The sequence below is a fragment of the Paraphaeosphaeria sporulosa genome (assembly GCF_001642045.1).
Source record: "Paraphaeosphaeria sporulosa strain AP3s5-JAC2a unplaced genomic scaffold CC84scaffold_10, whole genome shotgun sequence".
NCBI classification, from domain to species: domain Eukaryota; kingdom Fungi; phylum Ascomycota; class Dothideomycetes; order Pleosporales; family Didymosphaeriaceae; genus Paraphaeosphaeria; species Paraphaeosphaeria sporulosa.
The window spans coordinates 665,980-686,604 of NW_017253369.1; the positions used below are offsets into that span (position 1 = coordinate 665,980).

A 20,625-nucleotide genomic window follows, 5' to 3' on the forward strand; every position below is an offset into this window, starting at 1 on the left:
AGCACACCTAGTCTTGTAGTGACGTAGTTGATGATACGATTGTAAAATGGTTAAATGATAGTCCGTCCCGACTTTGCATAGCTACAACAAGTCCGGTCTTTATTTTAGCCATAGTGCACATTTTTACTTGTCACAAATGCATATCCAGGCAGAAATTGGAACAGGAACTCTTTCATTGCATGTGTTGCAAAGATCTATATGGTCTGATGCAAGTGACAGCTCCTCTAGATCAACTCAGTGTGCTCAAACATAAACCAACGCGCTTAATCACCACCAAAGCCGTATGGATCACCAGCTCCACTCGCACCACCCATTCCTAGGAGTCCCTCCACGACCTGCTTGTGTGAGGGAGGCATGCTGAGATCTGTAACACACTGCGCTTGCGCCTTGCCCCAGTACTCTTCACCCTTACACAACTCGCATTGGAAAGTCCCGAAACGGGCAGCACCTTTCTCCTTCTGGTCTTTTAGGCATGCATAATGGTACCAACGAATGAAGCACTCGGATTTCTTGCACTCCACGATCCGAATAATGTCAGTCTTGGCAGGCTGCCTGCAGGAACAGATGAGCTGATTGGGGTAAGGGTACATGTCCTTGGGAGTGATATCGAATCCCGGGGCAGGCCTGGCTGGCACTGGGGATGTTGACTCCTTCGGGGCTGGCCATGTGTGATATCCGTGGCTGAAAGCGTTGTGAGCCGTGCGAGTAGCAGGGATCAGGACGTATGCTGAGTCCATATCCCATACGGGTGTCTCGGCATTGGGTCTGGTGGTCTCGATGGCGTTACGGGCTCCATTGATCTCGGGCTCTGAATCAGAGGTCTCGATATCGGAGTCGGTGGTCTCAAGGTCTGACAGTGACACCAAAGGATAACCGCCCTGGAACTTTAGATTGGGATCAAGCTCGGCCCCAAAGCGACGTTCGGTGTCGACCGATAATTGGTCGGTTTCGTTCGAGGGACTTGATGATGCGGAGGGTGGATTGACAATAGTCCACCCTAGGTGATCTGTAGGCTGGCCCTCATGCAGATGGAGAGGGAGTTGTGCAGGTCTCGGGTCACGCCAAATTTCCAACTTCCTGAAGCAAGGTTTGGCTATGAGATCGAAGGCCCCCTCCACATTGGGGATCGATTGCTTGCAAAGTTAGCATGATTGAATTCGACATTTGAGAAGCTCACTCACAGGATCGTTCTTAACCACCTGCTTTGACGGGGCGCCAGTGCCTTCCGAGGAGCATGAGCCTGAGTCACCTGAGTCCGAGTCGCTTGACCAAGGGTCTTCAGTACTGTTCTTGCCGCCCTTGTCGTCGCTCGTTTCGTCCTCGTTGTTGTCGCCAGGCATGAGCCAAGGCATAGGCACATCAGCATAGATGATGTCTGGGTCCTCCTTAATCATGCACCATACCAGATTGCGCTCATCGGCCATGAATGACAGGCACTCGAGACAAAACCTCAAAGGGTTGCGCGGAATGAACTTGCTATTGCTCAACGCAAACTTGTGTAGCAATGATTTGTTTCGGCGGAACAAGGTGAACCAGAGGGACGTAATGTCGGCAATGGGGTCGAGCGTCATCCAGTCCACGAGTGGCTCCAACGTGACCTCGTGTTCTGAGTAGGGCTTCTCGAGCTTCTCGTGGACGTGCCGACAGAGTGCTGAGTGGCAAGGCTGTATTGACCGGGGGTGAAGGACAAAGGCATAGTTCACTGCATGCGTTAGCTAACGAATCAATATTATCAGAGGTAGACGTACTCTTAGAAATAAGATCGGCGATGTAGCACACAGATTGCACTGCGATGATGCTTTCCGTGGTGATTTCGCCGTCAACTCCATTGGCCGTCAGAGCCACCATCAGCGGGAGCTCTCGCCAGACTTTGCCTTGCAACTTTGCAAGATGCTGGGAGGACACCTTATCCATAGAAACGACGGTACCGAACTCATCCTGTACGAGCTCACGAGGTAGCAGCGAGTTCAGGTGGTTGCGCATGATCTGTCTGGCGGCCTGGCCTTCTGCGGGAAGTCTGTAATGACCCACGTCTTGCTCGACATCGGTGTCGTAGACCCTGTCATCGGAGGTGTCAACGTGAATCGCGTTGTTTTGGTCAAGCCGGAGCTCGGCCTCGGAGTCGCTAACAGTGCCGCCGACTATCAAATCGTCGTTCAAGCTGCTGTCTCTAGGGTTGTTCACAGATGCCCACGTCGTGCTAGAGTCACGCACATCGCCCGTGGAAACACCGCCAGGTAGCGGCGGCGGATCTGCCTTTAGTAGGTTCTTTGGATCCATCTTGCCCTCGTCGCGTCAAGTCAGTTCAAATTTTCTCGGATTGCGAACGTATGGCGGTGTGGTGTGAGTGTAAGAGTGGCAGCAAAGCGGAATAGAAACAAGGCGAAAGTGGAAATCAGTCGCATGTGCGGTGAAGAAGGAACCAGAAACTTGCCAAGACATAAGAGTCCTCGGGGCAACGGTCTCGGTGAAGGTGAATAGTAAATATGATCATGACCCCACTTCACCTGCGCTTTCACATCACGCGAAAGCGAGCAATGCCGTCAGATGATATTCCTGATTATGGCGAAATGGTCTGCTATGCAATCGAATGCCGATATCTAAAGCCAGAGAGCTTGCTGGAAGTATCGGGCCTTGCAGCGAGTCAATATCGCAGCTCGAATATTTGCAGAAAGTCCGTAGTAAACAAAAGAAAGGCGCGTTCTCCGATTCTGCGCATTACTTCGTACATTTACCAAGAACAATGTCCGCCATCGATGCGAAGGTCCTGAGGTATGAGATTAGCCGTGAAGGTATCTTCAGGCTTGTTCTGTGACGGGTGACACATACCGCACCAGTCATATAACTGGACCCATCTGCTAGCAGGAACAATACTGCTGCTCTATATTCTTCCACCTGGCTGATCCTTCCCAGCATGTTTTGCTTAGCCCAATCGTCGACCAATCCCGTCTCTTGAGCTTCTTTGGTCAAAGCGGTCTCAATATGACCTGGACTGATTGTATTGACCCTGATCGGCGGATGGACCTCTCTGTTCGCTTGGCCAGCAGGGTAGTATGCAAAAGTATTCTGGGGATGACCCCATTCAGCGGCGAGTGAGCGCCCTAATTGGTGCACAGCCGATTTCGAAGCATTGTATGCTGCGGTGTTGATGCCCTGTGTAGAGTTCAGCAATCAAGGAACGGAAGCAAGATGAGTAGTACTTTGTTGCTATTCCAGCCGCTCATGCTGGCGATCAAGACAAAACTCCCTGCTACATTCGCGCGGTGTATTTCCTTCCCTACAGCTTGCGCCGTAAGGAACGTTCCGGCAATGTTCACATCAAGGATCTTGCGGAAAGCGTCGATCGGATATGACGCCGCATCGCATACACCCGAGATACCTGTGCAGGCTACCAAGCCCCGCAGTGGATGTCGAATTTGTTCTCGTATGGTGTCGAAAACTAGGGGAAAAGCATCCGCTTGGGTAACGTCAAGTGGGTGATACCAAGCTTTCGTGCCATTCGCGAAAGCGGTAGCTTCGATATTGCCTACTTCTCAATAAGAAACGCCACCATGAGAAGAAAAAGTCATGTGATGTACTCCATAGGGCGCCGGCTGGTTCGGGTGCCAGATCGATGAAGAATACGTCGCCACCGCTTTCCAAAATCGCTTTACCAACCGTTGAACCTACGGCCCCGAGGCCGCCAGATACTGTAACTTATTATCAATAATCTTGTGGCTTCATGATACGAGTCTATTACTTACTCACGATGGTCCTTCCATCTAATCGGAAAAGGTCTTTGGTGGGGAGATCAATTGGCGCTGGCTGTGTCATTTTGGCAAAGCTCACGAGAGATGTTGTTTTGCGTTCTCATTTCAAATGGAGCAGCAGCTTTAAATTGGAAATACACGTGTGAATTAAGGTGATACGGGGCGGCTTCGGATTCGGCGAGAGATGGTGCGGGGTGGTACGACGTCATTAATCCAAACGGCTGCAACTGAGAGACAAATGTAATTCCTTTTCACAGCATCACGGTATTGACTCCACTCGCTCACTGATATGTATGAATTACGATCGCTACGCAGGATCTCACACACGCATTGAAAGTCACAGCATCGGAGAGCCAGACAGCGATCATATCACGCAAGGCAGCCTTTTACGTTGAACTTTGCGAATTTATTTGGAGCATATGATACATCCTCGAGTCTACAAGAAGCACTAAGAAACCCAGTATAGCTTGCCATAACGATACGCCAATGCGTTACACTTTTATGCCTTGGGCTCAACAGATTGGGGGTAGTAGAAGAGCTCCTTGGGGTCGTACTTCGCCTTGAGGCTCTGCAGCCTCGGAAGGTGGTCGCCGTAGTACTGGCGCTCAGCCTCTGCACGCGGAAGCCTGGAATCGGCGTAGTTGATGTACGCGCCCCACTCAGACCTCGGGATGGTGTCAGTGACAGCATCGACCCAGCCGTCGAGGAAGCCGAAAGAGCTGGCAGGGTAGGTCTGGTTGTTCTCATAGCGGTCGTAGAATTGGATGATGTAGAGCTTGTCACGGTGGGGGTAGGAAGTGGCGTCCTTGCCAACCTTGGTGATTTGCGAGTTCTTGCCACCGTGCATGTCGAGCTGGAAGAACCAGAAGCGGTCGACGACGTTGTTGGCGACATCGAAGTAGTAGTCGACGAAAGCTTGCGCGGAAGTTCCGTTGAGGCCCTTGAGGGTCAAGCTCTTGGAGTAGAAGTTCTCTTGAGGGCTGGGGTGGATCCAGTCAACCTCGTCATAGTTGGAGTAGGCGATTACGGCTTGGATCCAAGTAAGAGACTGGGGCTCAGAGATGTTGTAGCCCTTGGGCAGGGTGTCCAAAAGAGGCTGGAAGTCCTTCTTCCACTGAGCGGGAGTACCGTAGTACAGACCCTCGATACCAGGCTTACCCTTGCTGTAGTCGCCAATACGGAAGTTGACTTCGCGAGGCATGATGTTCTTGGCGTAATTCTCAACAGCCTCAAGACCGGCAACGGCAGTGTCCTTGGTCCATCCAAGAGCGACACCGAACTTGGTGAGTGTCTTGGGTGCTTCGAAAGTGCTCAACTTCCATGAAGCAACAATACCGAAGTTCGAACCGGCGCCCTTCATGCCCCAGAAAAGGTCGGCGTTCGTAGAGGCGGAAGCCTCCTTCACGGTCCCATCAGCCAGAACAACGGTCACGCTCTGGACGGAGTCCAAGGCAAGACCGTGCATGTGGGAGCTGAATCCGAAGCCTCCGTGGAGGAAGTGACCGGAAACACCGACACTGATTGTTGTTAGAGGCTTGGATCAGTCAGACGTATTGTTCGCAACTTACCCAGGGCAGGTTCCATGAGCAATGGCACGTCCGTACTTCTCATACAGAACGGTGGCGACGTGGCCCAATCTGGCACCAGGCTGCACAGTCGCAATGTTCTTCTTTGCGTCGTAAGTGACATTGTACATCTGGTCGAGCTCGACAACCAAGTGACCATTCTCGCCACCGAATCCGAAAGATGCGTAGCTGTGACCACCGGACTTGGCGGAGACCTTGATGCCGAGCTTCTTGCCGCACTTCACAGAGTCCTGGATGTGCTTGGTGGTAGCAGGGACCGAGATGGCGGTGGGGAGGTAGGGCAGACGGATGTTGAAAGGTGCAACATCCTCATTCCAGCCGTCGGAGCCCTTGACGTCGATCGGGACACCAGCATCGGTAAGACACTTGTCGATGGCGGCCTTGGCGACGAGGGCATCGGCCGTGGAGGCAACCAAGCCAGCAAGAAGAGCAGAGGTGACACGCATGCTGGGCAACAAAGTAGAGACTGTGGCCTGCGGACGAACAAGACAAGAGTGAGGGCCAAGGGTGAATTTATATCCTCTCACTGACTTACGAATCTTGGAGGATCCGTGTTGTCACCGGCCTAAGCGACTTAACAGCACTTCTGGAAGGAATGGGTATCGCCTCCTACGGCTAGTACCGTAACTGGTCTGGAATCGCGACTATCAGGCGCGCGACATGAAAAGACAAGCCACATTTACTGCCAAGGGTTTGCAATATATCAGCCAGTAAGCAGAAGAACGGTGTTAGCCAAGGGAGCCGGACCGGTCCTGCCTGCAGTAAGGTTAGCAGTGACATTAGGTGCCTCGGAGGAATGCATATTTCGTGTTCGTGCTCAAGCCCAAAAGATTAGTCTCTAGAAGCAGGTGTTGAATCCTGCGGAGTGGTTGTTGGACCTCGCTACCGAACTGTATACCATCTAAAATAACCCCACGTGCATTAAATTGTAAGATCTCGCGTGCAGACAGCGTCGGATAGCCGTGGAAGTCTCGCCGGCCCGCTGTTCCTGGTGCCTGGATGACAAGCCGGCTAAACGCATGATGTCCCTGGACGCCACCAGCAGGCCCGATTTCCTCAGTCATCTTATCTTTGTGCTACTCCAACATGGAAAATTGACGCTCAACGTGCGGCGCGGTCCATCGAGGTCGAACTATAAGTACAGTGCGCGTGCTATGTTTTGTAACTCTTCGAAATCAAGGTGTCTAGTGCTGCTCGGAGTTACCCGCACGAAACGGTTTGTGGAGATGGTTCCTTCATGTGGGGTGTCGGCCTTGGCCTCAATGGCGCAGTGGGGTAGGCACCTGGCCAGCCACATCGCAGTCTAACTCGACCTCAACTCTGGGGGAATTCAACTAACCGCCCGGCATGGTAAACGTCTAGATCCCACTAAGAAGCGGGCCGGTACGACGGGCCTCGTGATGTTGCCGCAATTTTCACGAGGATTTCGCAATTTTACCGTCGAGGTTCCGAGGTCGTTCCAGGAGGTCGTGATGATGGCTGAGTCGACTTGGTGGTCAGCTGCTGGCGTAAGACACAAGCATTCATTCGCAGGGTGGGAGGTGATACCGGGTGTGCGGAAGCGGTTGCCTGCAGGCAAATCTCAATACCAACGAGGCCTCACGTGGCCCCCAACGTGGTCGCCAAGGGCCAAGTAAGCCGTCAGCGAATTCAAGCGTATAAGCTTATGGTAATCGTGTAGGATCGTATACGGATTCCTCGGAGCGGTAGAAAGCATACCGACGTACATACGCGCCCGAATCTTCGCCACTTCAGACGACAGGCTGATTCTTTCGTACGTAGGCGTATTTGGCGCTCGTTCCACCGGAATTTTGAATTCGACAGCTTCCATCGTCGCTCGCGACAGAATTTGCTTGACCCTCTCAGGTACCATTTTCCCTACTTTCTCCGTCCACAAGAGCACGCTTCGATCGGATTCGAGATCCAAGGAGTAGAGCCCTCGTGTTCCTCTGTATGTCGAAGCTTGCAGCAGCGTAGATGCTCTTCTCCATTGCTATAGCGATGCATGGATCTTCTGTCGATTTTTCTCATGTACTCAGGTACCGTTCACATTGCGCATCCAACATTCTCTGTGATTCCAGGATGCCTATCGTAGACCCCACTACCTTCGCATAGCTTTCTTCAGCAAAGCCACGCAAATGGATCGACGAGGATGATCGCCTTGAATTCTGATCGCCTCGAATTCTTTAGCAATTTCTAGATCTGGCTATTTCCCATCCTCTGCTAGTAGTGAGCATCATCTTTGGACCCGTCGTTTGACCTAAAGAAATATCACATGGCGCTCTCTTATGAGCTCTGGGGCTTCGATGTTCGGATACGCGAATGTGAACAACCAGTCAAGCAGATGATTGTAGGCCTCTCGTAGGTACTGCCTCCGGCAGGGGTCCGGCAGCCGTACTTCTACGCAAGGCTCCTGGAACAATAATGTCAAGAATGGAGGTATACCTTTGGCCATAACTCATGTACTATCCATCGAAATGCCGAAGGGCATGACGGACTCGAAATCAGCGCAGCTGAGAGTACTACCCAGGTCATTGGGACCCTGATCTTGAGACGTAATTCTGGCATGGTTTCGGCGCAATCTTCATGCTTTGAGATGTAGTCGAATCATCCATAGTTGCTCGTGAGCGACTCTAAACTTCTAAACAAGTCACAGGTCTGTTGGCTCCACCTTCGCCTGCGCCGGGAGCGGCTTCGAGGTGGTTTGCTGGGCCAGTTTGAAGTCCTCTGGAATCGATAAAGACATTCGTCGAACACATGGTGAAACAAAGGAATATCCTGACCAACCAAGAGCAATAAATCAACTTCGCTATAGTATTCCACTTACGGAGGTCCTTGTAATGACAAGCTCGTTCTTCAGACTTCGCTAACAAAAGTGCTCGCTTCGCATTCCTCTCCAACCAACCACCCCGCGGTATCGTGTCCCTCGACTGCAGCCTGCAACCCATCAACGCACCCCAAATCCTTGCCCGTCCAGATATCAGTCGCGCGATACTTGACTCCACCCTCCAACCGCGGCACCTCTGCAAAGCTTGCCGTCTTCGTTCTCGTGTCCTCAAAAGGATTGAACAACAGCACCAGCGTCCCATTACTCGACGCCCCGCTCCAGTATTCTGCCGGAAAGCTCGCATTGAACGTCCAATCTGGATTGGTGCCCCACTTATACGGTGTCGCTGGCTTGCCGTACACTTCGTCCTGGTTGAACGCTAGGAGGTATTTGTTCTTCAAGACGTCTACATTGTCTTGGTCTAGCGTCGCCAGATCCGTGCCAATGAGGAGAGGACTCTTCATGGCGGCCCACAGCGCAAAGTGCGTCCGCGCTTCTTGGATGGTTAGTCCGTTGCCTACCTCGAGCATGTCCTAAATTTCGGGGTACAAAGTTAGCATGGGCCAAGACAGGGTGGTGTATGTCTCCACTCGAGGGTTACACGTCCACTATGCATCTGGTGGTCTACTTACCGGGTCCGAGTGTCCCCAAAAGTCAACGTAGTTGAGGTAAAACGAGTTCTGGTTCAGGTACGCGAGGACAGACTTCCAAGTAGCGTCAATGTCGCCCGACATGCGCCACGAAGAGCCCGTTGTGTTGCCCCATGTCTGCACGCCAGCGTCACCCCACTCGCAGAGGGAGTAGAGGATTGTGCGATTCTGGGCGATAAGCGCGTCCCTCATTATACGGAAGCGCTCTGCCGTGTTGGAGGTGGAGAAATCGTAGCCTGGAGGACAGAGACCGTCGGTGTTCGTGCAGGTCCCGTTGACGAGGTCGTCGCGGTGCATAGAATCGGGCACGCAGTCTTTGCAGCTGTCGGTCCAGTTGGAGGGGACATTGCAATTGTCGTATTTCAGATAATCGATTCCCCATTCGGCCCATGTTGCTGCGTCAATGCTCTCGTAGCCGATGGAAGCTGGGTACCCCGCACAGGTTTGGGTTCCGGCGCTGCTGTAAATGCCTATTTTCAAGCCCAGCTCGTGGACCTTGTCTGCGGTTCCTTTGATACCGTCCGGGAACCGTGTCAGATTAGGTAGCAAGCGGCTCGTAGATTCGTCCCGGTTGTCTTTATCAGACCAACAGTCGTCGATGTTTACATATTCATAGCCGGCGTCCTTCCGGTTTACATATAAGTCGTAGCGCTCGGAACAAGACAGAGGGCACGGTCTTACCTTCAGTCCCAGCTCAATAAACTTATGCGCCGCAGTAAGGAACTGGTCTTCGGTGATATCGCAGTGGTACGCGTTCCACGAGTTCCACTGGTGTTTGTAAGTGCTGGATCGTTGCACGAGCGAAGGAACGTACACCCAGGGCTGGGAGCTTGCCCACGCTGTCCTTCAGGACAAGCGCTGCACCGCTAGTGATGAGAGCTAGATCTGCGAGGAGTCTGAGTAGCATGCTGAAAGGCCGTCTGCGGTGAGCATGTGGATCTGGAAGGCGAGGTACACGATTCGGCTCTCCTGCACCCAATGCATGCCGGAGAGCTACTCGTTATATGCCGTCGATCCAAAACAGAGCACTGCCATTATTGCTGGCCTGAGAGAGGCGCATTACGCCCGCTGCCCGTTACATTGACACAGACAATCGTTACTGGATCGACATGCGGGGTAGCGTCCGCCCGGCGGGAGCAACCGCATGTGATGCAGACTTTCGACTCCCGAGCGACTGTGAGGTCGCGTGCGCAGGCCACGGTACCTTTGGAGGTGCCATGTGTACGTGCGGGGGGCAGGGATGCGCGTACAGATGGTGTGGAGCTGTGGCACAGTCGGCCGTGGCCGTGTGCCGGGGCCGCAGACAGGCGCGAGAGGGGCACTGCTTCGGACTCTGCTACCGACGACAAGCTGGCGATGGGGCTCGCCCTGTGCCTGAGCAAGACGATGACGCGCGAGCAAAACGTGCACACGTGGGGGAATCAGGGCAGGAGTCGCGGCCGTACGCGGCCTAGTCCGCCGCGTGCCCAGGCGCGTCGCGACTCTCGGGCCAGGTCCCCGGCCAACAGTTGGAGCGCGCAGAGAAAAAGTCAAGCTAGACAAGCGCGCTTCAAGCTCCTGCCGTGCACTCGAGATCCACAGTGCACCCGCCCGTGGACCATGGCGTCCTTCCTCAGAAGCCTCCACGAGTACGTTGCTCCTCCTCCACCACCAGCCATGGAGGCCCTCCGCGAGAAGCTCCCCGTGTCGCCAAAGCACCCCTATTTCCCCTCCGAGTCTCCCATCGTGGGCTACCTGGCCAATGAGTACAACACGGTCGAGCTCGTCTCGCTGTTCGCGGCCGGGTGCGCGGTCATTTTCAGCTTGACCTACGTGACGGTGAAGAGGGTGCGCCCGAGCCTGCCCGTCTCAGACCTGTCAACCATTCTGTGGTTCGTTCTGTGCGGCTTCATCCATCTGTTCTTCGAGGGATACTACGCCTACAACTTCCGCACGATAGGGGGGCATCAGGATCTGTTTGGCCAGCTGTGGAAGGAATACGCCCTCTCCGACTCGCGGTACCTCACCGCCGACAGCGCCTTCGTGCTCTGCATGGAGAGCATCACTGCTGTAATTGCTGCCCACGCACCCTGCATGGACACTTGCTGACTAGCCAGGCTTTCTGGGGTCCGCTGTCGTTCGTTACGGCCGCGCTCATCGCCGTCGACCACCCGCTCCGCCACCCCTTCACCATCATCGTCTCGCTCGGCCAGTTCTACGGAGACGTCCTGTACTACGCAACGAGCTTGTTCGACGAGGGCATGCTGGGCCTCACCTACTCGAGGCCCGAGGCTGCGTACTACTGGGGGTACTTTGTTCTCATGAACGCCTTCTGGATTGTCATTCCCGCCATCCTCATCTGGCAGAGCGTGCGTGCCTCGTCGAGGGCATTCGCAGCGCTCAAGAGGGCCGAGAAGCTGCTCAACGGTGGTCTTCAGAATGGCCATGCGAAAAAGGCCCAGTAGAGCACCGCTCATTGCTGTCTGAATGCGCAGAAGGGAGCTTCATCGTGTCGGTCCGATGGCATGGGTTCGTGACGGGCACGGTCGCTTGTACGATAGCAAGGTAGAGAGGAGGCTGGGCGTCGGGCGTCGTGGTAGGCCACGGGCGTGACATTGTGATTGCGGAGAGAATAGTGATACCCACACTAGAGCGAGGAGCAGCTTAGACTAGACGCGCTACTGTTACTATTAATGTTACTATTAATGATATTGGCTCGGATTCGTCCAACGCTGCATGCGTGCGCGTGAGAATGATGGACATCCTAGACGTCGTCGCCGGCGGGTGGAGAGGCATGCAAGGGGGGGCGAACCATGATCGGAGCCACGCCCGCGTCTCACGAGCAGAAACCAGAGGCTGGGCGCGATGGCTAGGAGACGTCAAGCATCGGATCCTGTTGCTTGCTGGCGCACCTGCGCGAATCAATCGCTTGCTTGCCCCAACGCCTATCTCGTGCGGTGGCTGTCAGATCGATCTGCCGGTGCGACCAGGGTGTTGGTCGAATCCGTTCGCTTGTATCCGGTTTGTTTGGGGACGCATCTTGAATGCAGCCAACGAAGCGCATGCACGCCGAGCAAATCGGCCGACACTTCTGCTGCACCATTACACGTCTCTCGCTCTCCCGCCGACGCTCGCTCTTCTCGCAGTGTCTCCGGGACTTTGCGCATTCTTCTGGGAGGTGTACTGCGTGAAGTGCGGGGGTAAGTTCTCCATCTACCAGCCACTGTTGACGTCGCTGTCGAGCAGCTGTCATCCTACCAAAACAACAGACGCCCGCGCCCGCACGCCTTCACCGCGCACTCGCTGACTGTGCTGCGCGTCCAGCAAAACACTAGAAAAAGCCCACCGCCCTCTCCACAACGTACACATTTCCCGCGCCGCCCGAAGAACCATGTCACAGTCAACGGTTGCACACACAGCATTACGATGAAAGGTGCTGATTTCGGCAAGGCCATTGGTATCGACAGGCCCGCCAACGTAAAAGACAAGATCAAGAAATGGCAGACCGAGCTCAATGCAGAGCCCGAGAGCGCCCTCGACGCTGCGTCCCCCGCGGCGCAACCCAAACCTCCACCGTCGCCCAGGCCGCCCTCGACGCCCAAAGCAAAGCCCCTCGACGAGAAACCGAGTCCGAAGCCAGCCATCACAGCAGCCAAGCCGGCCGAAGCCACCCCGGAGCGTCCGAAGAGCGCGAAGAAGCCGCCGCCTGTGCACAACCCGCTCGACGAGGAAGTCCTCATCGCGACCGCGCCTAAGAAGCGCGTTGTGAGTGATTCCCATTGGCGCAACAAGAACTCACCGCCCAAAAACCCGACAAGCAAGCCCTCTCCCAAGCAGCTGCCCACCGCCTGGGTACGCCCGGCTGCGCGCAAGGCTTTGGAGAAGGCAGAAGAGGAGGCCAAGGACAAGGACAAGGACAAGGATGAGAAACAGAAAGCAAAACCCAAAAGCCCGCCACTAGCGCCCAACCCGCTTCTCATATTCACCCCGAGGATCACGCCACAAGCTCAACGCGCGCGAGCCCAGCGGCAGAGGAGGTTGTCGCGCCCCAACAGTGCTGGAAACGATGAGCGCCCGACCAGCAGCGGGTCTGGGAGCGGGAAGCATCCTAAAAGCGGGGACGAGGGAGCGGTGTCGCAGGCTTCTCCTTCGCCAGAGAAGGATAAGACTGAGATGATAAGAGTGCGAAGGCGGCCCCGCGCGCGGACATCGCCCCGGGGCTCGTTGTCCGCGAGTGAAGTCACACCCGTGAAGATACGTACATTCCACAAATCTGAGACGGCACTCAGTGAGGACCCAGCAAACTTGATCACGGTCGAATACGAACCGAGCGAGTCCGAGGCGGCGGTTCGCGATGCAATCCGGGAGAGAAGACGAAAGAGCAGGAGGGGCCGGCTCAGCGACGTCTCGGGGGAGTCTTCCCCTGATGTTAGGGCCGCCGAAGAGAAGCGTAAGCCACGGAGGAAATCATATCACAATGACGCGCAAGAAACTCCACCGAGACCAGCGGACCCAGTGGTACCTGCAACGCCCCCGCAGAAGCTAGGAAGCCGCCTTGAAATGTGGTTGCAAACGACCCCTGATCCATTTGATGATAAAGACTCCCAACGTCGGCGGAAGTCGAAAGAGTCCATCTCTACGTTGGAACTACCTTCGGCTGGTGAGAGATCGGATGTGAGCGCAAATACTGACACCAAGGAGCCTCCAGCTGAAGAAGAGCGACCCCGGACGACCGACAGTCGGCGCCGAAGGAAAAAGAGGAGCTCCCCAGTACCGATAGAGACACCTGAAAAGGAGGAATTATCAGTGGTGTCGTCAATCGACTCTACAGAGCCATCGACTGTTTTTAAGGACAGTGAATTGACACCTACGCCAACCCTCAAACGCCGCGGTGCGAGACGAACCCAACATTCGCCGACGAAGGAACGCGTCATGTCGCTTCCCGCTCGCGAACTATCAGAGAAAGACGAGGAAGCTGCGTCGGCTGCCCCGTCCTCTTCCGTAGACTCGCAGGCACTGGACCTTGATAAGGTCACCCTTGGTGCACCTTACGAAAGCCCAGCGATGCGACGACTATTCCCATCGACAGGGAAGCGTCTTTCCACAATTGTGTCCATGGACACGTTTGCGACAAACAATCAGCAAGCCCCAACCTCGGACGCTGCAGAATCTGAGCTTACAGAATCGGTAGTCGACGGAGGCATGAAAGATACAACTGCACCAGAAGTAGCATCACAGCTTCGCGCAGAGACTTCGACGATTGTCAGCCGCAAGAGCACAAAGCGCAGTAGGCTTGCGAGTCACGCGGACTTGATTTCGGTGTTGTCCATGCCCAAGGCAGGCACGAGGAGTATCGTGTCCGCGCGGAGCATCAGAACAAACAGGAGCCGCTTGGCTACTGCCACAATCGGTGATATCATGAACGAGCTTGCTTCGGACGAGAGCAAATACATGCGCGAGCTCCGCACCCTTGTTGATGGTGTCATTCCTGTCCTCCTCAGCTGTGTTTTGTCCAAATCTGACTCAGCCGTTGCTGCTGGACTTTTCAGCAAGTCATCAAGCACGGATCCAAGCGACGTTACGAAGCCCATCGTCGACATGGGGGTTTCTCTCGAGCGCCTGAAGACGCTACACAAACGGATCCCCAAGGAAGACTCTGATGCATTCCTGTCGTGGGCACAAAGTGCACAACGAGTGTACAGCGATTACATTGCCGCATGGCGTCTTGGATTCCAGGATGTAGTCATCAGTCTCGCTTCTGCTGACGAGGATCCATTCAAGCCAGCTAGGGTTGTGAAAGGACCTGAGGATGGAGCACCGTGGGATGAGGGTATGCCTCGCAACGCAGAAGGCTATGTGGTCAACGGTGACGGCGAGCGCGTCGACGTAGCATACATGCTCAAACGCCCCTTGGTTCGCTTGAAGTACCTCGCCAAGACCATCAAGGTCAGTGCCATTGAAGGATCGGTCTGCTTCGTTTGCTAACCTCTGATAGGGTCTCAACCATCTCAAGCCCACGGAACGATCGGAGAAGATGATGGCAGTCTTCCAAGAACTTGTCTCCACAGCTCGCAAGCGCTCCAACGATGAGCACGCACGCCTTGAAGACGAAGCTGCAGCGAATATCGATCCTACACGCTCGCGCGATCCCCGCAGTCTCGCCCCTCTCGCAGGCGTTCGTGTCGACCGGAACCGGTGTGTACGCGCTAGAGACCATTTCGATCTACACCTATATCATTCCAGTGGACAGGAGGTCAACTGCCGTGTCGAAGTGCTCCTCCGAGACGATGCCCCGGGACATGGCGACAGTGGAGATCTTCTGATCTGCGAAGTGGGTAACGCGGAACGCTGGCTACTGTTGCCACCTATTCAACTGAACCGTATATCCGCCCGGAATGGGGACCGAGAGGGTGAGATCATAGTGATGATCAGAGGTTATCACGCCGGCGGCAATGAGTGGAGTGAAGTGATGTCTCTGACGATAGACGACGAGCAAGCTGGATTTGAGTGGGTGCAGATGCTCGGCCTTACCCCAATTCCTCCTCAGCTGTCTGAGCTTGCGCGAGATATACTACCCCAGAAAACGCCACGTCCGACAAGCAGCAACGCCTCTTCCTCCCTGGTTTCGGCAGCAACTGGATCCACCCCGCCACACAAGAGCCGCACTCCTAGCCCCCATGAGATTGAAGTTCCCATTGGCGAGCAGGCTCTTGTTACATCAAAGCGTTGGAGTTTTGATACGCCAGATCGGCAGCGACACTCACGAACTGTCTCTCCGATTACTCCACCAAGCAGCGATGTCCTTACTGCCGCCCAACCGCGTCCCTTGTCCCCGTCGTCACCTCTGGGGGTTCAGAAACGTGGCGCGAAGGCCACATCTCCACGCCGAGAAGAGGAAGATCCAAGCCAACGTACGCCACGAAGTCTGAACGACGCTTTGCAACTCGCCTCGAGTGGCTCTCCGTCGAGTCTACGGCGCGCGAAAGCGCATAGGCGATCCAAGACCATATCTTCGCCCTCGGAATCTCGCCCTTCGAGACAGATTACGCTAGATGATCCCATTGAGGAGGAGCCGGTGCAGGAGATGAAGCCTCCCAGGAAGATGTCTAAGCGCCGACAATCTGAGCAGCCACATTCGACAACCTCGTCAATGCTGTCTCAGTCAAGCAAGGGCTTCAGCGTCTGGCTGCCTACGTCGTCCGAAATCGATCAAGATTATTCGGATGAATCTGAGGAAGACGATCACTCCGACCGTTCTGTAGACGACGACCATGAACCTCCCGTACGGCCTCTTGTGCATCGACGCGCATCTTCAGTGCCGACATTGGACATGCCGACCATTCCGAGATTACGCAAGTCTAGCGGGCCTTCCACTCCTGTAAAAGCCGACGAGCGGAGCAAAAGCCCGGAACCACCCGCGTCGGCACCTTCAAAATTCGATGAAGGGCGGAAAATAATTGATGAAGACCCTGCAGCTACAGCTGTGGACGATGAGCCGCCTCCACCTCCACCGCATCGGTCGAAAACCCCAACAACACCCATCACTCTGAAAGGATCCAACACTCCAGTGCTCACACCCACTCTTGGTGGTGTCAGGAACAAACGACGGTCGTCGTCCCCACTCAAACATGAATATGAGCCTTCGACTTGCTCAGAGACGTCAAGCGAAAGCGAAGAAGAGGTATCCGAGACGGAGGAATCAGCAACTTCGGAGTCCTCCGAGGATGAGCTCGAAGATGACGTTCCTACACCGTTGCTGCCGCTAGCTCAGCTGCCTCAACCAAAGCAATTCCCCAAGGTGTCACCTCCTGGCTCAATATACACGCTCCCTAATGGGACGATCACGCCTTCTCAGTCAGCATCAAACACTCCATATAGAACAGTACCTCAAGATTCTGTCCAAGCATCCAAAGCTATAGCGTCTATCTTCACGTGGTCGGATGCTGGTAGATGGGATAGCTTGCATCCCAATGAATGCAGCATTGTGGTGATGCCAGGGAAAATTGAGGTTCACGAGATCTCTGCAGCACACTCGAAGCCCTTCCTGACGGACGGCGATGAAATCATCCCGCCTACCACCAAAGCTCCCTTGATTGCGGTCGAGCTAACGCCGCTGGTTCCTCTCCGCAAATCGACAGCCATTGATATCTCCATTCGATCCCCGCCCACGGCCGAATCACGCATCAAGAGCGGGAATAACATTATGTTGCGGAGTCGCAATGCGCAGGAATGCGCGCAGCTCTATGCGATGATCAACCACTCACGCATCAACAATCCTACCTACATCGCTCTCCAGAATGCACGAGGTCCGTATGGCCAGTCAAGCTGGGCCGAGGTCATGGACCGCCAGAACGCATCTCGCCCGAATCCTGGCGACAAGACCAGCTTCTGGACTGGCACACTTGGTCGCCGTAGCTCGTACCGCAAGACAACCACTCGCGCAGCCTCCATCTCTGCAGCCACCGAATCCTCCGTGGGCACAATGAACACAGCGTTGCGCAGCGCGCTCGGCCGCTTCAGCTTCGCCAAAAATGGGCGCTTCAACATCAGAGGCTCGACCCTAGGGTCCCGCAGTCTCACCAGCTTCGACACCGGTTCGACCGGCTCCGGCCCAGGCTCAGGATCCAGCACGCCCAACCCCGGCCGCGCACCCGGCGCCCCGGCAGGCATAACAAACACTAAAGTGCGCCTCTACGAGCGCGAGACTCTAACTAAATGGCGTGACATGGGTGCCGCGCGCCTCACCATCATGCTGCCGTCTCTCGACCCGACCGCCTCGCCGTCGAACCCCCTCTCCCGCAGCCCCGGTACACGCAACCCCAGCCAGGAGAAGCGCATCGTCGTGACGGGCAAGAAGGACCAAAGTACGCTACTGGATGTGACGTTGAGTGAGAGCTGCTTTGAGCGCGTGGCGAGGAGCGGGATTGCGGTAAGTGTGTGGGAAGACATCATTGGTGCCGATGGGGTCGCGGGACGAGCGGCGCAGACGGGGGGTGTGATGGGGAGTCGCGCGCGGGTGTTCATGGTGCAGATGAAGAACGAGCGGGAGTGCGCGTTTTGCTTTTCTTTGCTGGGTAAGATGAGGTATTAGGAAGACGACGTCTGTGGTGACGTATGAGGATGAGGGGAAAGGAGCAAGGTGGGTTGGTTGCTGCGAAGAATCTTTTGGTGGATATACCTGCCTTCGGGCTTCTTTTTCTTATGTATGCATCATGGGGTGGGTTCGTCATGTTTAGGGGGTAGGTGCACGACCGAGCGAACGATGATTATGGGCATATATATTCTACTTGTTGCTGTGGATTTGTTCTAGAGGGGGAGGGGAGTAGCGTGCATAGGAGAGGAGGTGTAATGTCGGGAGAGGAAGGGAGGATGTGGATAGAGTAATGGATTAATGAGTTTATGTGGAGTCTCTCGGATTTCACGACCTCTTGAACGATGGGATCTTCTTGGGCGTGTTCAAACCGGTACACAAACCGGCCATGTGATTCGCTGCAGGCATGCCTTCCACGATGGACTGGTGCAGCTCGCCTCCTACACAATTCTGCATGACAAGAGGCTATGTGACGCCGGTGTCTGAGATGAAGACCTGAGTCTGCAATGTCATGGAGTTCTTGGGGTAGAGGCTTTTCGAGAAAGGGCTGACTACAAACAAATGAGGGCGACGACTCTCTTCTCTCCTCAAAACGACCATCAACAACGATATGAAGCCATCTCCTGGAGAAGAATTCAAGAAAACCTCACTGGAGAAAGGGTGCTAGAAGATTGGAGGTTCTTTTCACCACTTATATATGTGGCTGTTGGTCGCCCTCTCAAGGTCCAATCATTTTCTCGTCATAGATTTACCTCAGAAAACGAAATCCACATGAACGATTGGGAAGAGAATGTTTCTGAAGTGACTTGCGGGGCTCCAAAAATACTGCACCGTATGTAACATGAGTGTTTGGATCCCTCCTCCCAAAATTGTGGGGTGAAAATCATGGTGTCTCTTGAAAATGTTCGGACGATAATTCTCGGAGAAGAAACAATAGCCTATATCATCGGAGATCTTAATGCTCACACCTCCCAATTGCTCCTTGGGCGACGAAAATGTTATAAGCAATAATCTCATGTGCGTTCTGGATTCGTGTGGGCATGAGATAGGAGAGCGCCTCTCAAAGATAAACACCAGGCGGACTCCAGGAGCGGGTTCTGGGTTCCTAAAAAGGCTGTGAGAAAATTTCGATGGGGTGTCCGTTCTCTGTGTTGAAGACATCCTGGCTTGTCGTTTCGGCATTTCCAAAAAATAAGAATCGAAGCAAGCCATGATGAAGCTACCGCGAGTGCCTACAAAATGCAAAATGGAACTTGCATCGTTTTTCGACCGATCGAACACCGTACGGCCGAGGGCTCGCCAGACGTATGACAAGGCAGCTAAGACTCCATGTGGCAGGCTTTATGCGCAAAGGGAAGAGCGTAGCCAAGAGGACCCTACCTAGCCGGGTGGCCGAGAGCGCCCCCAAAATAGAATCAGTGACAGGCACTAAACCTATCGTCCCGCAGATGGGAAGAGGTCGCTCACCCAACGTGTAAATTACACTGATAAACAAGCGAACAGGCAGCGGGCTCTCGGCGTTTCACTGAAAACCGTCGTAATCTTGCGAAAAGGATGACCATAGAGTGGGCCTGGCTCGCGCATGGACCCCACAGCCCGGGAGCTGCACGTGATATTACGAGCGGACCAATCGCCATGCGGGATGGACGAGGAACGCTAACGCGAAGAGGAAATGTACGAGCATCGCCCAAAGGTACGAGCGGCGCTAACTGTTGCAACCATGCGGCTGTCTACCGGTCAGACACCAAATGGGCAGATTGAGGGGCTATTTGGCTGGCGGAGCATGCATTGCCATGGGGCCTAGGATACTGTATAAAGGACTGAGATGCCGTCCTTGTGGGCTGCGATTCTGTTCGGCTACTCGTCGTCCATCGAAAAAGAGACCATTTTTGCAGACCGACCGTTATTCACTCACTGATCTTCTTCGGCATCCTCCCATCTTCCAACAATTTCCCTTGGACACCATCGTACCGCGTATTCCTGGAAAGACTCGGCCAAATACCGTCTGCCCGATCCATCTCCGCCTCTTCTCTACACACCTATACGATGGCACCAATCGATCTCCTCGAGACAGTGCACTCGCTGGCCAAGCGATCTGACGACAACATCGCGGGGATTCCTAAAGGGCTTTTGGTCATTCTCATCATGATCAGCGGCGGCGCACTCGTCGTTGTCATCTACGGCCTCGCTCGTTTCATGTTCCCAGAGAAGGAAGGCATGAGAACAGTAGGGGCAGAACAAGCCGACTACATGCGCGAAGTCAGAGTGAGGAACTTGAACAATCTGATGGCAGACTATGCACCGAGAGGGCCTTATCGGCAACGGCAGTCAAACACTAGGTAGGACATCGAATCAAGCAACCACCCACTTGCAAAATCGAACGAATGGCTAATGCTTGCGGAAGCTATGCAGAGTCGTCAAATAGATGATTGCAGCCTCAACCATGAGCATACATACGAAGCGTTGACGGCGAATCGGCACGATCGAAACTGCACACGTTAGCGGTTACTGGGTAGAAGGATATACATGTGGCGTACTGGTTGTTTGGCAAGGAATACCCGCCATAAGGCGTGGCTTAGATCTATAATTTGAGCAGGATAAACACGGTCAGAAAAGACGACCAGCGGCTGGAGCACCCTAATTGGACATAGGCGAGTCGGAGATGAATCACCTTCAAGACAACTTGAGGACAACAGTGTGGTCCTATGTAACATCTGGTAGCTGGTTGTACGAATACTATGAC

At 54.5% G+C, this 20,625-nt stretch overlaps 7 protein-coding genes across 7 annotated transcripts; 3 read left to right on the plus strand and 4 right to left on the minus strand.

Moving 5' to 3' along the window:
* Positions 1-263: 263 nt before the first annotated feature.
* Positions 264-2,280, minus strand: CC84DRAFT_1221051 (uncharacterized protein; the record flags this gene model as incomplete). Its single annotated transcript, XM_018183223.1, has 3 exons — positions 264-1,133; positions 1,182-1,702; positions 1,749-2,280. The coding sequence occupies 3 exons, from the start codon at positions 2,278-2,280 to the stop codon at positions 264-266; spliced, it is 1,923 nt and encodes a 640-aa protein (XP_018031926.1).
* Positions 2,281-2,731: 451 nt separating this feature from the next.
* On the minus strand, positions 2,732-3,944 carry CC84DRAFT_1153475 (NAD(P)-binding protein; the record flags this gene model as incomplete). The annotated part of the gene is made up of 5 exons (XM_018176840.1): positions 3,744-3,944; positions 3,579-3,689; positions 3,201-3,526; positions 2,830-3,153; positions 2,732-2,767 (listed from the first exon to the last, which is right to left on the minus strand). Exons 1-5 carry the CDS (start codon positions 3,811-3,813, stop codon positions 2,732-2,734), a joined length of 867 nt encoding a protein of 288 aa, XP_018031927.1. The 5' UTR covers positions 3,814-3,944.
* Positions 3,945-4,257: 313 nt separating this feature from the next.
* Positions 4,258-5,790, minus strand: CC84DRAFT_1127353 (carbohydrate oxidase from Microdochium Nivale in complex with substrate analogue; the record flags this gene model as incomplete). The annotated part of the gene is made up of 2 exons (XM_018175769.1): positions 5,318-5,790; positions 4,258-5,266 (listed from the first exon to the last, which is right to left on the minus strand). Coding segments are annotated over exons 1-2 (1,473 nt in total), but the record flags the coding sequence as incomplete, so codon positions are not given.
* Positions 5,791-8,139: 2,349 nt separating this feature from the next.
* On the minus strand, positions 8,140-10,217 carry CC84DRAFT_1127356 (putative alpha-galactosidase B). The gene is made up of 4 exons (XM_018175770.1): positions 9,627-10,217; positions 9,494-9,580; positions 8,795-9,436; positions 8,140-8,695 (listed from the first exon to the last, which is right to left on the minus strand). The coding sequence occupies exons 1-4, from the start codon at positions 9,717-9,719 to the stop codon at positions 8,192-8,194; spliced, it is 1,326 nt and encodes a 441-aa protein (XP_018031929.1). The 5' UTR covers positions 9,720-10,217; the 3' UTR covers positions 8,140-8,191.
* Positions 10,162-11,507, plus strand: CC84DRAFT_1167762 (EBP-domain-containing protein). The gene is made up of 2 exons (XM_018179258.1): positions 10,162-10,861; positions 10,909-11,507. The coding sequence occupies exons 1-2, from the start codon at positions 10,199-10,201 to the stop codon at positions 11,254-11,256; spliced, it is 1,011 nt and encodes a 336-aa protein (XP_018031930.1). The 5' UTR covers positions 10,162-10,198; the 3' UTR covers positions 11,257-11,507.
* Positions 11,508-12,106: 599 nt separating this feature from the next.
* On the plus strand, positions 12,107-17,990 carry CC84DRAFT_201378 (uncharacterized protein). The gene is made up of 2 exons (XM_018185569.1): positions 12,107-14,737; positions 14,787-17,990. The coding sequence occupies exons 1-2, from the start codon at positions 12,218-12,220 to the stop codon at positions 17,880-17,882; spliced, it is 5,616 nt and encodes a 1,871-aa protein (XP_018031931.1). The 5' UTR covers positions 12,107-12,217; the 3' UTR covers positions 17,883-17,990.
* A 1,938-nt stretch (positions 17,991-19,928) lies between these two features.
* CC84DRAFT_1221057 (uncharacterized protein) lies at positions 19,929-20,307 on the plus strand (the record flags this gene model as incomplete). The annotated part of the gene is made up of 2 exons (XM_018183224.1): positions 19,929-20,221; positions 20,295-20,307. 2 exons carry the CDS (start codon positions 19,929-19,931, stop codon positions 20,305-20,307), a joined length of 306 nt encoding a protein of 101 aa, XP_018031932.1.
* Between the last annotated feature and the right edge of the window lie 318 nt (positions 20,308-20,625).